Raw genomic sequence first — 18,358 nt, 5'->3', positions numbered from 1 at the left:
TTACTTGCCTTAAAATATTGTATAAATTAAACTTTTTTTTTTTTTGGTCAAGGTATAAATTAAACTTTCTTAAGAGTGCAAAAATTGTTTTTTTTTTTACAGAAAAGAGTACAAATATTGTTGGGAAGTGAGAAACCGTGGTTTTGAATTTGCATCCAGCGTCCCTACATATTTAATTTAATTTTGAATAAAGCGTCCCTACATATTTAATGTCTTTACAATTTTTTTTAAATTGGTGCTAGTCACACAAAAAAAACAAGTTACACCCAAATTTATTTACTTCATGTAAATTTTTAAAAACTTATTTTTTATGATCATTCTGAACCCTTACCCCCTTTCATCCATAAATCACCATAGATGTGCAACCAATATCTAAATCAACATCTTTCTTATTGATCTGTACTATATTCATAAAGGTTAGTGAATTTCATGAATTTCATTTTCGATGAGTTTATATTTGTTTATTGTTTATTTTGGTATGAGATATGGCTGTCAATTTGATTTTAAGTGAGAGTTTAGTGTAAATTAAGTTTACGTGTATGTATATAAAAGGGGTTAGTGTAGTTTACGTATGTAGGTTAATGTAAATTCAAATTTACGATGTTCAATTTAGGTTAGTGTAAATTCAATTTACTTATATTCAATCTAGGTTAATGTAAATTAAGTTTACTTATGTTCAATTTAGGTTAATGTAAAATTTAGTTTACGTATGTATATAAGAGGTTAGTGTAAATTCAGTTTACTTACGTTCAATCTAGGTTAATGTAAATTAAGTTTACTTATGTTCAATCCAGGTTAATGTAAATTCAGTTTACTTATGTTCAATCTAGGTTAATGTAAATTAAAATTTAGGTTAATGTAAATTAAGTTTACTTATGTTCAATTTACGTTAATGTAAATTTAGTTGATTTGAAATTTTTATTTTAGTTAAAGGGTATATTAGTCATTCTGGGGTGTGATTTGTTTTTTTTGTGACTAGCACCAATCTTTTTTTTAATATTTAATATATGGTAAATGCTAATTTGTGCCTTCAATGACACATGTTAAGGAAATCAGTATAGAAATATACGTATCAAAAGTTGTGCATTCAACTTCTTAAAAGTTACATGCTATTACTATATTTTCTAATGCAAAGTTACTCTTTTTAAATTTTTTAACATGTGCTCTAAAGGCACAAGTTAAATGATCCTTAATGTATTTCAATTTTTCCTTCTAAAAGAAAATGTATTTCAATTTTTTTGGTACCATTATTTCAATTTTTTGTTAAGTAGGGTTTGAAATTCACTTTTTTAACGTGAATAAGTAGTGTATTTGATATTCAAATTTCAGCACTTCTATATATTACACAATACCCTTACTAACTAAGTTAAATTTACGGTGACTCAAATTTTATTAAATAGATATTCATAAAAATATTTAAGATAATATAATGATCGTACATTTGATTGGCTAAAAAGTAATGGGTTGACATAACAACATAAGATAAATTTTTATGGCATTAAATAGTTTTTTGTCTTATACAATTTTGGTGGACAAAAAATTATTTTATTATTTTAGACAATTTGTAGTTTGAAAAAAAAAATTGTATTGGGATTTATTGAGGAATAAGAATTCCATAATTTTGACACGTTCCTTCCTCCCAATTTATCATGTCTTTGAAAAAGTTTTACAACTAAACACAATCCAATTAAAGTTGTTTTATCCCTTGTTTTTTAGCAAATTAAACGCGCCTAAAAAAATATAGCTTACGACTTTAAAATACAACTTAAGAAATTAAATTAAGTATTTTATTAAAAATAGTATATCTAATAACTTCAAATTTTATCTTTTCAATATAAAATTGTCTTTTAATTCATTTTTTCATTCTTAACTTGTGTCATAAAGTAGTAATGTGTTGTGATCTGATCGAATTTAAGTCTAACATAATTTACATGATCAATGTATGATATTTTTTTGTGTCATAATCGACCAATTCTCGCTCGAAGAGCACGAGTAATCAATAATTCAATCAAAAGATAAATAATTTTTTAATAAAAAGTCATTTCGATTAAAATTTGAACTCTAACTAAACACAAAATTCATTTTTTTCATCCGATCGAACTAATAATTATTAAGGTCTCTTTCTCCTGAGAATGAGAATGCAAGGGTTAACACACACACACACACACAAAAAAAAAAAAACATCCTTTCAATAACCACTTAGCAATCACAAAACTATATTGCAATTATTATTATCATTATTATTATTATTATTATTTCTATTTTATTTTTCTCAAATAATATAGTGGTCGGGTTCACATATTTTAAATATAAAAAAGTGAGAAGTTCGAATCTTGCTTGCATATTATTGTATTTGCAGCCGTTGATTTTTGTTTGTTGAGCTATCTTTAGATTTTATTATGCATTTTAAAATGTATTAGGAGTGTTGTGCTCACACAAAAAGAAAAAGTGGGTGAGAAAACTGACCCGACAATTTTGTGAATTGGTGACCCATCTGAAATAACGATAGACAATTTTATGGTTTTTCTTCTATAAAGTTTTCGACATCGTGCACCCTCGTGAACTTAAAGGGGTGATTTTTTTTTTTTTTTTTACAAAAAATAAACCTCATTATTTTTTGTCTACGATGGGAGAGCACATTGTTTTTGTTGTTGATAAAATCCTTATTTAATGTTTTAAATATTGCAAACTTATTTTTTGTGATAACTGTTTGATGAGAATGTTCTCGTCAGTGTTACGAGAACATTATGGTTTCCCACAAATAAATTATTTACATCAAAAGACAAGTCAACAAAAAAAAAAGCATGACATAATATTCAATACAAGAAGTTGTCTTGGCCTTAATGATTTTCGACCCATTTGAAACAAAGTCAATTAAAGCATAACTATTTCATCAAACGATTAAAGCACGTGGAAGTTTGCATGACATCATGAAAGTACAAGAGAATGCCATAAGCAAGGTCACTTCTGCACAATAACAAACAACTCATTTGAGTTGTATGCCTCTCACTAGGGGTGTACATGAGTTGGGTCAACTCAAAAAACCTATCAAATCCATCCAAAAACCCAACAAGTGGGTTGGGTAATTGAGTGGATATGATTTTAAAAAATGGAAAATTCATAAAAATAATGGGTGTTGGATAAAACCAGATCCAGATCCAATAACTTACCCAATAATGTCCATATTTTTATTTTCGTTTTCATAGGGAGGAAGGAGAATAACAAAGGTTTTGATCATAAATGAAGTTTAATTTCTAAAATTCACACAACACATCTTCTATATTAAAAATCAAAACATGTTAGAGTTACAAATTATGATGTTGCATTTTATAGTTATTTTAATGCTAAAGCAATTTTATGTCATCCAAATTTAGTTTGTTGCAAGTATTTTATGATGAAATTTGTTATTTAATATTAAAATTTATTATTTTATGACGCTAAAATATAATGAAAATAGGTTGCACAATTTTTTTAAGAAAATAAAAAGTTGAGTATGAAAAAATATGAGGACTCGTCATTTAGTCATTTAATATTAACAAAATAATAAAAAAAAAATATTGGGTACCCCGCTACCCAACCTAAACCAAACTGAAAATTAGTGGGTTTGCTCAAATCCATCTATTAATATAACAGTGGACATTTTACCTCACCCAAATCAAAGTACCTTATATGGTTCAGGTCTTGGGTTTGGCCAAACTCAATCCAAATCGACCCACGTACACCCCTACCTCTCACATTAAAGCACAAAAGAAAGATGGACATCCATAACATTCTGGATGTGTAAAAGAACATTCTGGCCAGTTTGAAAGAAGAAAAGTGAAATCAAGAGGAGCCGAGAACAGCTGGAAAACATGTCCAACAACTCTATTCTTACACTTGATCACCAAGTCTCTCTCCTCATCTATAAATACAAAAGGATCTGAAGGATCAAAGCAAGAGTTTGAAAAGCAAGCATTCTTACAAGTGAAAATCATAACTACATATAGAGTGCGATATACATATCTGGTATGATCAAGAACATATATAGTGTTATTCAAAAGTTTCTGATTGTTGGATACTACAGTGGACAATCTCACACTAAGTGTAGAGACTGAAAGTAACCGACTTTGGTGAACCTAAATAAATCTCATGTTATTCTTTCTTCCCTTTCTCTTATTATTTGGTTTACATTATACACACACTATCACGATTATAATTATTATTATTAATCTATCCATAACATTCTAGTCATAATTAAACACAACCAAATTAATCTAGAGTTCTCTGGTCCTAAATTAATTTTAAATTTTATCATATACCTGCATAGATAATATTTTGGTCCTTGATAAAACAATTGCTTTATATACAAGACATCTCACGCTCAATTAATCTATAATATTGTTTTACCATTTTGTTCATATTATATAATCATTCTCCAGAACATTTTGGTCCTTATTATGACTGCTTAAACACTTAACCTTTGTTTAATCCAGAACATTTTGGTCCTAGTTAAAAGCTACTTATAGACGTTGTTTAATCCAAAATATTTTGGTCCTTGATATAACAATTGTTTAACATTTACTAAGAAATTTCTTGAGTATAAAAATTTGTTAAAGTTTCAGAATTAAAATTAAAAAGGGTAACAATTCAAACCCCTTCTTGCAACGATTATTGTTACTTCGGTTTTGGTGTAGCTTTTGGTTGGATGGTGAATGCTTGGAGATTAAATATACGTGTCTTTTTTATTTATGTATTGATGATGATATTATTGTAATGGAGAAGATGGTGCAAGGTTGGGGATGGATGGGTCAAGGTGACGGTGAAGAAAACGTCTTTTTGTTTGGGAGGGGGAGCAGCTGGGTGAATATGTTTTTTTGTTAAATAACATAACATTTTTTGCAAGAAAACTTGCGGATAAATGAGTTTGGTTGTCCGATTCTCCAATGGTTAAATTATAAAATTATATGGAACAAAGCAGTGTCTTCAAAAGTGTTTCTTTTTGCATGAATAGTTTTCAACAAACGAATTCTAATGAAAGATGATTTTTTTCCGTCGTGGTGTGGTGCTTCTAGATGGTACGACTTGCTCTGAAGGTTGTGAGATGGATGAATCAATGAATCGTGTTTCCTAGGGTGCAGTTTTTTCGACAGTATTTGGCAATCCATTCGTCGGTGGTTAGGTATTTCATCAATTTATTCGGCTGATGCTTTGGAACATGTAATTCAATTTGGGGATTCAGGTGTTTTTAGGAAAGAAATTTGTTTCAGTCTTCAAGTTATATGGTGGGCTACGATGCGGTCTCACCCGCTGATTTGTCTTAGGTATATTACCTTGTAATGTTTAATTTTATCCCTTTTGGCTAGCTCTTTAACGAGACTTGGTTAATATACTCTTTTGTTCCCTTAACAACATTCTTTGTGCTACAAGGGGAGGTTTAATCTATAATACATGTTGACTTCTTCAACAAAAAAAACTCTTATCTACAAATTATTTCACCTCTATAATATAACTTTAGGTCTCTCATAAGGTGGGAATAGTAAAAATCAAACTATAGAGGTCAACAACTTAACCTATGTTAGTTTTCGGACGAGGTTAGACTTTTTTTAACAAAGAAAACTAAAGTTTTTAAAAAGTTTATTTAGCTAAAAATACCATAACACATGTCATAAAAAAACTATATATTCCTGTTAAACCTGCTACCTTCAATAAATATGAATAATATATGTACTATTATTATATTAAATTTTGTACTTTAAATTAAATAACAAATTTGTTAACTTTTTCAGGTATCTACAATAAAGGCCCGTACATGAGAAACTTGTTGCTTAGCCTTTCGAAGTCTCGAATAAAGCATGTGATCCAAGTCATTTGCTTACTCAAATGGAGCAATTAGGAATCGATGACTGCGAGATCAAAGGTGTGGGAGATTATCCAAGCAAGGGATTTGGTCCACCACATCAACCCTAATTTGGATCTAACCATGCATGTATATACATATAGGAGGAGATTCCCATGGTATGACCTAATTCAATCCACCTCTATGCACTTGAGAGCGACTAAACCTACCTACATACTCGCTTGCAACTTTTAGCATGAACACTTGATTTGCCACCTAAAAACGTAAACTCGGACGAGTTTACGAGTTAACACTCGATTTATGAAATAGTGGATGTCACTAAGGTCCTGATCATACATGCTCTCAATACCATCTAGATGAATAGTATTAAAAGCTGGTGTGTTTAGTAAAATGAGTAGTATTACATTGGGCTACAAGACCATAGCGCAAACTCGGGCCTAAACGCACGAACAAAACGTCAACCGAACGACGTCGTTTTGCAAAGACCAAATTTCATTTCACATCTGAATCATCATCTACAAGCACTGAATTTTGCTACCTTCAACAATACGCCAACAACATACATAGAGAAGAAGAAAACCTAAATCTCACTCAAATCGCTTCTTCATTCCAAAAATGGCTAAAACGGCGATCACCACCGTCGTTTCACTCATCACAATCCTCATCCTCACAACAATCCCACAATCAACGGCTGAGATCAAATCCCTCACAATAACCTCCGACACCCGACCCATGATCCTCTTAGAGAAATTCGGATTTACCCACACCGGCCACATCCAGATCGCCGTTTCCTCTGTCTCCGTCGCCGCCGCTGCAACACAAACCGATCCATCTCGTCTCGGATTCTTCCTCCTAAGCGAAGAATCGCTTCTTCAAGTCCTCATCGAGATCCAACAAAACCCTAGCTTCTGCGTTCTCGATTCACATTACATCACGCGTTTATTCACTTTCCGTGATCTTTCACCGCCTCCAACTGCGGCGTTTAACCGTTCTTACCCCGTAACTTCTCCGAATGAGTTCAGTCTCTTCTTCGCTAACTGTGCACCGGAAACCTCCGTTTCCATGGCGGTTCGGACTGAGCTTTTCAACCTCGATGCTGGAGTCCGTGATTATCTTTCCGCCGGTCAAACGCAGTTACCGTCTCTGTTTTTTCTCTTCTCCGTCGTGTACTTCGGTTTTCTAGGTGTTTGGTTTTATGTTTGTTACAATAACAAACGCTCCGTTCACCGGATCCATCTCCTCATGGCGGCGCTTCTGTTGATGAAAGCTCTTAACTTGATTTGCGCTGCCGAGGATAAACATTATGTCAAGGTCACTGGAACTCCACATGGTTGGGATGTTCTCTTTTACATTTTCCAGTTTATCCGTGTCGTGTTGCTTTTCACCGTCATTGTATTGATTGGAACTGGATGGTCGTTTTTGAAGCCGTTTTTGCAAGAAAGGGAGAAGAAGGTGCTTATGATTGTTATTCCTCTTCAGGTTTTGGCAAATTTAGCTTCCGTTGTAATCGGCGAAACTGGCCCTTTTATTAAGGATTGGGTTACTTGGAATCAGGTTTTCTTGCTTGTTGATATCATTTGTTGTTGTGCAATTATCTTCCCTATTGTATGGTCCATTAAATCGCTTAGGGAAACCTCGAAGACCGACGGAAAAGCTGCTAGGAATCTTGCGAAGTTAACACTTTTTAGGCAGTTTTACATTGTTGTTATCGGTTATCTTTATTTCACACGCATTGTCGTTTTTGCTCTCAAGACCATTACTGCTTATAAGTATAGGTGGGTTAGTAATCTTGCTGAGGAGGGTGCTAGTCTTGCATTTTACATAGTCATGTTTTACATGTTTATGCCGGTGGAGAAGAATGAGTATTTTGTGCTTGATGAGGAGGAGGAAGAAGCTGCGGAGGTTGCTCTCAGGGAAGAAGAGTTTGAGCTTTGAAAGAACGTGTTTAACTCTATCACAGATATTTTGTCCACAATTCGCCTATAACTGCAAGTGCAACTACATTTGTGGTTCAAGTCTGCTGTCAGTGCATTGCTGTACCTCCTTACTTTTTAACTTTCTATTCTACGGTTAGAGATATTGAAATACTGCTTGTATGTTTTTAGATTTTATTTTGTTTTTGTTTGGAATGCTCATATTGTATTTGTGCGGAATAGAAAAAGTTTGTTAATGTTTTTACTCAATTAAATGTTGCTTGCACTCCAGGAGATGATTGCTCAATTGCTGCTGAATTATTTTGTTACTTATTGTTGTTATTGTTTTACTTTGAATGTTGCATATACACATTCTTCCCAATTGTAGTAAAAACGAGCAATGTACCACAATCAATTGGACATACATTCTTTTAGAATCCACATTCCACAATTTGTATACTCTTTAAATTTTTGTTTTCCTTTGCTTGTTTATCGGACGTGTGCAATTATGTATAGCTCTATTCTCTTTAAATTTTTGTTTTTTTTTTCATAGTTTATCAGAATTGTGCAATCATGTATAGCTCTCTTCTATAAGAAGAGGCTTCCCTGTCGCAATTCATATTGTTGATTGATCCTTAGTTTTCATTTCCAAGGTCCGTGATATTTTCTTATATAAGTAATATGGTTTCATTTGTTGGTTGCATGTGAAACTTTATTTAGAGCAAGTTAAGTGTGTAATTGAACAGATTACCTATTAGTGGCTCACCAAAGGGTTTGTTCATGCCCCACTTAGTTACTAAAAAAGCAGCTTGTTGGTTAGCATGCTTGACCCTCTAACTATTTAGTTGTTGTGTGTGTGTTGTGTTTGTAACTTGGTCATTTTGGTGAAAGATCTAATAGGAATACCAATGCTTTTAGTACTTGTGAAATTTAAATTTGAATTGAGGACAAACACAAAGTCATCAACTTGACCTTGTGTGGAAAATTACATGGGCTAGAATTTGTGGTGGTGAGCCAGGTTGGTTTTTCTGCATTTATTATGACATTTGCCCTTTAACTTCAACAGTATGAATTGCATGGCCATGGAGAGATTTTAGTTCTATATGAGAGTGTCTAATCTTAGTCTTAGAAAATGAATGTTCATGAAGAAACAGAGTGAAGTTCTAGAAGTTACTTGATGTAGCTCAGAAATATATGGATTTCAATAGAATGCAATACATATTATGCCTGATGGAAATGCTTATGGTTACTTACTACCACATAGTTCGAAAGCCTGTCTGACTTTCCATTGAACTTGACCTCAAGCATCCCTATGCCTTTTGGTTTTGAATTGCTGTGATGTACAGTAAATTCAGTCAAATAAAGTTTCTTTTTTGCAATTATCGGCTTGCATATGGGACTTATTAACTGCACTAAGGCTATTAAGATTTAAGAGCCAAAATCATTCTAGTTTATCTTCCATAATGTTACATATTACTAATAGTGAACTTCTCAGTCAGTTAATTCTGATTGATAAGTTGGTGTCTAACTGCTGGTGTGGCTTCTGTTTAGGCCTGCAAACATTTTACCTTGGCTGAATGTTTCTTGCATGCTTAGTGGGAAGGTGTAAAACATCCAAGCCTTGTAAAAAGTTGTTCAAGTGGGTCCTTTTATGTTTAGAATGATGCTCGTCTTCAGTAGTGTATAAGGCATCCTATTGCTAATTTGGAACTTACAGTACTCTTACCTGAATACTATACAGATGGCTAGTCAAAATCATAGGTTGTGGACTGATTAGACAAAAAGAAATTAAGTTTTGGGTTTCATCCTTGCAGTTGAACAATCACCGTAGATTGGTAGTTGTCTTTCTTGGGTTTTATGAATGATGTTTCCATTTTCCATGGTAAGTTACTGTGCGTAGGATACGTAGTGACTGAGAGCGTACTATGTAAAGAACGAGGTGGGATTAGAACTCTTCATAGTCTGCCATTCTTATGAAATAAATCTGTAAGTGTTAAACAGTAGCCAAGTTACTGTCAAAATAAAAACCTTTATAATCCCCAGCAGTAAAACTAAGTAATTTATCTAGCTTGTGAGAGCTCCCTTGCAAACAAATTTGGGAGTCAGATTAAACTTTAGCCATGGTAGTTGCTATGCAACAGCTTGACTATTTGAGTTGTAATCTCGACCCAGCTCTGATGTTGGGATTTTGTGTGCTGGGACAGTTGTTTGATGGTTCAAGATTACAATCTTGTTTAAATACTTCAATCTGTGTTGATCTCATGAAAACAACTCTCCTCCAAACCCATGGGAATGCACCTTTGTTGGTAAAATCATGCAAGCGATATTGAGTGAGGCATGGTTCACGTGTTACTGCTTACTTGCTGGCTCGTCTCTCCCCAAATCCCATCTTCATAGCCTCCATAGTCAAATCTGACTTTTCTTTTTTTTCCACCTTTGGTAGATCCACCAAAATCCATATCTTGTGGCCTTGAAGGGCTCTGAGTTTCAGCTTGCATGACCTCATTCTAATGCTACTCACCCCTTTTATACGTGTTGGCTTCTGAAAAGGAAGAAAGTTCCTATGTATTTGCCAATGACCGGGAAAATGCTCTATATGAAGATAGTCTCGTAAGTATGAGACAATTTCCCATATGCATGTGCTATGCTGATTGAGCAGTAGAAGTAGTCTCGTAAGTATGCAAGGCTTTTGTGCGACTCTAGTCGACTTTCATTAGCAAATTAATCGTTGTCGTATCAGTTAAAAACTAAAGCTTTGGGCTTGTGATATCAACTGCATAATCTGATGCTAACTGATATCCTGAATTTAAATTGAGAAAAAACTAATTTGGTTGCTCCATATACTGCCAAGATGACTTAGCAGACCAACTAATTTATTAATCCCTCGTACTTGTGTTAATCATATGCAACATAAATCAATTATAACTGTATTTTGAAAACAATAGTAAAATATAGGGGTGGGCAAAAATAACCAAAATCCGAACCGAATTGTCGAATCAAACCGAATCAAATCGAAAATAACCGAATCATTACAATGGTTCACAAACCGAACCAATAATTTAATTGCAATTCTTAAACCAAAACCGAACTGTGTAAGTTTCAATTTCCTCTTCTTTCTTGCGAAGCTTAAACTGCAAATCCTCTTCTCTCGTGTGCGAACTGAAACTGAATTTGAAGGTACAAATTGCTCATAGGTTATTTTATGAGTTTCTGGGTATTTTGTGAATTTGGTTTCTGGGTCATATGAACTGAGAATTTGGTTCATAATTTTATGTTGAATTTTGTGTTGAATTTGGTTCATACTTTCGTTGAGTAAGGGAAGGTGTTGCTCCGAAACTTGTCTAGTTCTGTATTGGTTGCAAGTAGTTAGTAGAAATAAATTTTAAGCATGAACGTTACATTAGTCTTATAACAATTAACAGGGTGCTTTGTAATCAAAATACCATATTCAACACTACACATGAGCCACCTTAGTTTAGTACATATCAAAAACATATTATATCATTGGTTCAGGCTGAGTTTTGTACAAATTAAAAGCTTATAGTACTGTACTAATAATAAAAAAGTGTGTTACATAACTGTCAATTTTCCATCTTCAAATGCAAATTAGCTTCTAATATTCACCTACAAGCAATAAAAAGAATAAATAAATAATAGCAGAATTCAACACAAAATATTTGGTTACAAGTGCCTTCAATTCCATCACGATTAAATTCGCAAAAGGAACAAGATAAAAAATACAGTTTGGTATAAAATAGGCTTAAATGTGCTTTTGGTTCCTTAACTATTTATTTGGTATCACTTTGGTCCCTTAACTAAAAAAAAGATTGTTTAAGTACTTTATCTTTATCTCCGTTACCTGTTTTGGTCCCTTCCGTTAAAAAAATTCAAAGTTTATATTATTCATCTTCTTCCTTCTCCTTCCATCACCTTCTTCATGATATTCATCATTAAAAACACACCAACCCAAAAAAAAAAAATCACTTTAATTTACCAAACAACAATTTTTTTTTAAATCCAAATCCAACCTCTTCAAACCTTTCCATGTCCAAAAATTCATTCTCTTGCAACCGTACAACCAAATCCTAACCTTCACCAAACAATCCATTCTCGAACCAACAACAACAACACTTGATTATAAAAATCTTTTTTTTTTTTTTTATCCTTTAAACCCATAAAGGGAGACTGCACGAGAGGGAGAGTGGGAGATCAAAAAGAAACAGAAGAATGGAAGAGAAAGGGGAGAGAGAAGGCGGAGGCCGGCGTGAGAGAGAGTTCGGTGAAGAATTGCAGGGAAGAGAGAGAAGTCAGAAAATTGAAGATCATTTGGGTTTGAGATTCAACATATGATTATTCATAGAAGGAAGTTTTGAGTTTGAGATTCAACACATAAGAGGAAAGATTGAAGGATTTGTTGATTTGAAGAAGATGATTTGGGCTTTGATGACGGTGAAAAAGATTTTTTTTTTTTTTTTTTTTTTGGGTTGGTGTGTTGTTGATGAAGATCATGATGAAGATGATGGAAATAGAAGGAAGAAGATGAATGATATAAACCCTAATAGTTTTTTGATTTTTTTTAACAGAAGGGACCAAAACAGGTAACAGAGATAAAGATAAAGTACTCAAACAATCTTTTTTTTAGTTAAGGGACCAAAGCGATACCAAATAAATAGTTAAGGGACCAAAAACACATTTAAGCCTATAAAATATTGATTTCGGTTCGGTTCAGTTCGTAGGCAACAAAATAGTTAACCGAATCATATTTATGGTTCAGCCCAGTTCGTTCCAAACCACAAACAATTCGGTTCGATTTTCCGAACTGTTGCGACAATTTAATTCGGTTTGGTTCGGTACCCCTAGTAAAATATTAGGCTTAATTGCACTTTTGGTCCTCACATTTTGACCAGCTCACGAAAATGTTCATGCCTCTTTCAAATCGAACAAAATCGTCCCTAAATTATCACGGTTTTTTGCAGTTTTAGTCTTACCCCCTATTTTCAACTCCAGAAACGCACATAAATGACAGTTTTTGTCCAACCACCTATGCTCAACCATGAAATAAACAAAGAATAAAACATGTGGGTACAAGGAATCTACTTTATTCAGCACACTAACAAAAAAAACTAATTTCTAAGACATGTTACATATCTGAAACATGTCTTAGAAATTAGGATTTTTTAGTTATTGTGCTGAATAAAGTTTATTCCTTGTTTATTTCATGGTTGAGCATAGCGGGTAGGACTAAAACTGACATTTATGTGCGTTTTTGGAGGTGAAAATAGGGAGTAACACTAAAATTGCAAAAAACATGATAATTTAAGGATGATTTTGTTCGATTTAAAAGAGACATGACCATTTTTATGAGCTGATCAAAATACGAAGACCATATGTGCAATTAAGCCAAAATATTATGCAAACGAGTTTGTTTTCACAAGCCAATTGAACAATCCAACTTATTCGAAGGACTATAGTCACACTTATCATTAAAAAGTAGCCCTTATTATGCAAGCCACCATACAAGGTGAAGAAAAGCAAATTTAGTATTATGATGAAGGTAAGTTCGACCGTAAGGTGATATAAGTATAGTTTTACTCATATTGTTTTATCAAGAAATTGAATTTGATTTCTCGCAAATAACGTTTTTCGAGTGAAATCCATTAATCATTTAAGCTCAATCACTTGTTTATTTGTAACTTATGTGTAACATTACTTAAGATGTTACTATTCCTAGTTGCGGAAGCTATGAAAATGATTAACTAAATGAGTTCAATTTTATGCTGATTGTTAAATGCGAAGAAAAGAAAATTAAGCATATGATTAAGGTATAACATTATTTAACAAATCATATTCTTGTTCTGAAGGTTGCTAAATGCAAAGCTACAAAAATAACTAACTGAATTTAATATAATTGCACTTTTTTTTAGGCATTAATACAATTACACTCGTTGAGACAAAACTAAGTTTATCAAAACTTTCCCTCATGTTACTGTTACACACGTCAAACCATAGTAACAAAATGTTAAAAAATGGAAAAACAAAATAAATAATTGGCTTTTGTTAACCGGTGTCCTAAAACAATGATTAAGGAATTCATTAGTAGAAATTTTGTCTTAGAAATACAAATTTTTACCATCACTTTAGCAATAATTACACAACTTTTTATTGTAAAATTACTTATTTTAATACTTTAACCAATGACCCAAAATCACTCATTAACATTTTCCTAAATAATTTAACTACATTTTTCTAAGCAAATGTTTATGGCTACACTTTCGGCCACAAATGATGTAACTGTAAAGTATAAACAACTATAAAAATGTAGGTATTGCAAGACTAATTGTGTGTCAATGTTATCTTGGCTTGGTGTAGAAATGGATTGCCCTAGTCATCATGTTATACATTAGTCTAATAATTAAGTGAACAGTGAGCTTAGGATCATACTGATTAGACCTGCACCAAAACTAGGAGTAAAATTCAAGTTTCATTAAAGCCAAGTAGTATATAGTTTGGTGGTAGTTATGATTGTATTTTTATCAATTTATGGCCATGGATGTTCATTCTTTTTTGGCTGCCACTTCAGAGCATGGAACTTGCAATCGTAACATCTAGAGGATGATCATTACACCGTTATGTTATTAGAGAGCCTTGGTAGTCCATGCTGATAAAGCTACTCGATTGAGAAGGAATTAAGATTTTTTTTTTTTTTTTTTATTGAAAATACTCGCACAATAACTTTTCTAAAACTTTATTTTTTAAATAACAATATTCTATTTTAAGTTCCTTAATTTATATACTTAGAAAACCAATTGAAATTTATTATGTTAACTAGTATATTTATCCGGCGTTGTTCGGGTTAGACATATTCAAGAAGATAAAAAAATTATATATATAATATCCGCAAATAAAATTTATAACGAATAGGTATATGATGAATATCTTTCTTCAAAAAAAATGTATAGGATGAATATCTTAATAAATACACACAAATATAATAATACATATTATAAATACTCGTAAATTTATAGATGCACATACATATAAAATTAATTGGATTTAGTAAAAATATTAACACATATAGAATAAAATTAACTTTTAAGAATTTGTGTTATTTCTGTTGAGATATTTCTGTTATATAAAATATTAGGAATTCAATGAAAAATCTAAGTAAAATATTTAATAGATAAGATCAAAAGTTTGTTGAGATATTTATGTCAAATCAAATATTGGTTTTAGAAAATAGAAAAATAATAAAAATGATGCGCATAAACGTGAAAGTGACATCTGGCATAAAAATCCTTACTTTATATATATGCTAGTGTATTTACCCAGCGTTGCCCGGGTTAGACATATTCAAGAAGATAAAAAAATTATATGTATGATATCCGCAAATAAAATTTATCACGGATTGGTATAGGATGAATATCTTAATAAATACACACAAATATAATAAAATATACCATATTATAAATACTCGTAAATTTATAGATGCACATACAGATAAAATTAATTGGATTTAGTAAAAATATTAACACATCAATGTATAAAATCAACTTTTATGAATTTGTGTTATTTCTGTCACATAAAATATTAGGAATTCAATGAAAAAATTAAGTAAAATATTGGGTTGATAGGTCATAGGTCTTTACCCCCTGTAATATAAGTCATTTTCGGTTTTTCCCATGTAAAATTTTTATTTTAATTTACCTCCCTGTAAAATATTTTTGTTTTGATTTACCCCTCTAATAGACCAAACAAAAACGAAAATTTCTTAAAAAATAAAATAAAATAGAATTACGTACTTAGTCCTTTTTCATTGTGAATTATACGTTTGCATTTTCTTTGTTTCATATTTTCTGTCTTTTTATTCAAAAATCGTTTTAGTCAAGTCATTCAGTGGCAAACAGGATACTCATATTTCTTATATACTTGGAATTTCCTATAGTCTTGGATATATTTTAACTCCAAATATATCTTACAGTTTCTTAAATTTCTTGTATATTTTATGCATTTGCAAATTTAATTTTTATTTAATAATTGTACTTTCAACTTGGTCCCTCTTAAGTTTAAAAATAATGATGAAAATTTAAAAGTGATAAAATTACAAATCAATCAATAATTCTTAGGAGGTGTCAAAAAATAAGAAAGACTAATTATATAATATTTCCGAATTTCGATAGCAATCACTAGCTATATAGTAGATAAATGTCCAAAAAAAAAAAAAACTTCAATATATATATAAGCATAAAATATATTTCCGTCAAAGAAAACTTCAATATATTTCTATGTTTCATAATTAATATTCAAACCTAAACTTAAAATTTTCATCTTATTAGAAAAATAAAAAAAAAAGGTAAATATTAAACATCACCAGGGATTGATCTCACAAGACTCACAACTTTCATGTTTTTATTAATTTGAAAAATAAAAAAAAAGGCAAATATTAAACATCATCAAGGATTGATCTCACAAGACTCACAACTTTCATGTTTTTATTAGTTTGACTTGTCAATTCACCTCATCATATATGTGCATTGATTGTGAAGTTTTATCTTTTGTTTGATCCGCAAAAGATCAAACAATTAGCTTTTCTTATATGATTGATGTTTGGTAGGCAATAGCAACACAAATATAATAAGGTGAAATATGGTTGAAAATAGAGGGAGATAGAGAGGGAGAGATGGAGATGAGTCGGGGGAGAGCACGGAAGTAGAGAGGGATGAGGGAGAGGGAGAATATTTCTAGAGTAGAAAATAAAAATGTATTTTAATATTTTAAATAATTTGTATTTGAGATAAAAAACTATTAATGAGAGAAAAAGTTTAGTTTTTATACTGTCGTCTTATATTTTGATGCATCTCAATAAAAAATTTAAAATCAAACAAACTACTATGGTTGTCGTATGGAGTTCCTGTGACAAATCAAACATACATTTTGAGTTGAGATGTTTTACAATAAATGATTCTGGAGTAAATGTTTTTTAATAAAAAATACTAAAAATTTTGATATAAAAATTTATAGTCAAATTGAAATAGGCACGATATTCACAACCCTAATATGACTTAAAATGTCACAATATTTATTTACTATTCTTCCTTAAAAAACGTAACTCCTTCAAAATTCAAAACGATTTTTCACTACTTTGTTTGTAAAAGAACAAATTACTCACATTAACAATCAAAATGTAACAGCATGAAGATGATGATCATGAAGCAATGTTTCTAGAAAAGAAAATGAATATGAAAGAAAAACCAAGTGTGAAATTTGTAAGTAACATGCCAACGGGGTATCTTTATCTTCTTCCTTTACTACTTTTGTAAAAGGCACCATCTGAAGTTTCTAGTGTAAAAACAATGACAGATACACATACAAAGAATCCAAAGCAAAATTAGCCAAATCTCTTTATTGAAAATTACAAAATAATGTACAAATAAATAGAGACACTGCCATAAACATAAAAAATAAATTAATCAAAAACATAAAAAAAAATAACACCCAAAATATATATTTAGCAAAAAACAAAACCAATTTCTCACCTCAAAGTTTCAAACCATAGGATTAATTAAAAACAAAGGTCAATGTTGTTGTTTTTGATTCACAACATCAACACTAGTGCCACATGACAAGAACTTATGAAACATCCGAAACAAAGTATTACAAGAAATTTCCTTCATTTTACTTAAAACCAAACACTTATTCCTTCTTCTACTTTGATTTCTTTTCTTCTTTCCATCATGATCCACTTTCTCTCTCACCCTACCAAAACATTTTTGGGTTTTTTCTTCTTCTCTGGAAAATGTATAGCTCCTTAGATACATCTGTCTGCATGAAATGCTATCCACCACCCTTGGATGATCAGATGATCCTTTTCTTCCGTTTAAGCTCACCGATCTCACAAACTCAGCATCTGATTCTGGCCACTTGTAGAGGTTTGTGTATGTGGCTCGAACTGGCACGCGTGGATCACGTGCATCGTTCACACAATTTGATATACAAACAGAACTCATTTTAAGCCTTTGTGTTTGTTTGTTTGTTTTTCAGTTATGTAGAGCGCAGGTTTGGGGTATATAAATTGAAAGGGACAAAGGTAATTAATTAATAATAAAACGGAAAATCATTAATTAATGATATAATGGAAAACAATTAATGGCTTGGATTGTAAGAAAAGTGTGTGTAAAGGGAGAGGGGATGATTGAATTTATTTATAATGGTTTTATTTTTTTGGGTGGTCACGTTATGTTATCATGTGTTATGATTTGAAATGACTATGTTTTATTTTGTTTGTAGATATCATAACTCATAAGAGTGTGGTGTTAGGCCAGAGTTAGATTACGTAAAGAAAATGCATTTAAAAATAGGTTTGTGACTTTGTGATAAGTATGTATGGGTGCCAAAAATGCTTTAGGTTGTGTGGAATAATCATGTTTTTTGAAGGATTTTTCTCTCTTTTTTTCTTCCATTGCTTCTTTTTTCTTACTTTAATTGTTTGTCGGTATTTGATGACTTTTCTTTGACAATTTTGACAGTTGATTTGCAATTTTAACAGTTGACGATTGTTATTAAATGGGAATTGCTATTTAATTTAATTATTAATGATAATAATAAACTATGA

The 18,358-nt window shown here is 31.6% G+C and overlaps 2 protein-coding genes across 2 annotated transcripts; one reads left to right on the top strand and one right to left on the bottom strand.

Annotated features, from left to right (window-relative positions):
- The first annotated feature begins 6,312 nt into the window (after window positions 1–6,312).
- On the top strand, window positions 6,313–8,190 carry LOC25484078 (protein CANDIDATE G-PROTEIN COUPLED RECEPTOR 7). Its single transcript, XM_013612833.3, has one exon. The coding sequence runs from the start codon at window positions 6,452–6,454 to the stop codon at window positions 7,769–7,771; it is 1,320 nt and encodes a 439-aa protein (XP_013468287.1). The 5' UTR covers window positions 6,313–6,451; the 3' UTR covers window positions 7,772–8,190.
- Window positions 8,191–17,124: 8,934 nt separating this feature from the next.
- Window positions 17,125–18,018, bottom strand: LOC25484077 (uncharacterized). The gene has a single exon (XM_013612832.3). It carries the CDS (start codon window positions 17,751–17,753, stop codon window positions 17,322–17,324), a length of 432 nt encoding a protein of 143 aa, XP_013468286.1. The 5' UTR covers window positions 17,754–18,018; the 3' UTR covers window positions 17,125–17,321.
- Window positions 18,019–18,358: the final 340 nt, after the last annotated feature.

This window comes from Medicago truncatula, chromosome 1 (genome assembly GCF_003473485.1).
Source record: "Medicago truncatula cultivar Jemalong A17 chromosome 1, MtrunA17r5.0-ANR, whole genome shotgun sequence".
Taxonomy (NCBI): domain Eukaryota; kingdom Viridiplantae; phylum Streptophyta; class Magnoliopsida; order Fabales; family Fabaceae; genus Medicago; species Medicago truncatula.
The sequence above is the reverse complement of the archived record's forward strand: the minus strand, read 5'-3'. Positions and strand labels throughout refer to the sequence as shown.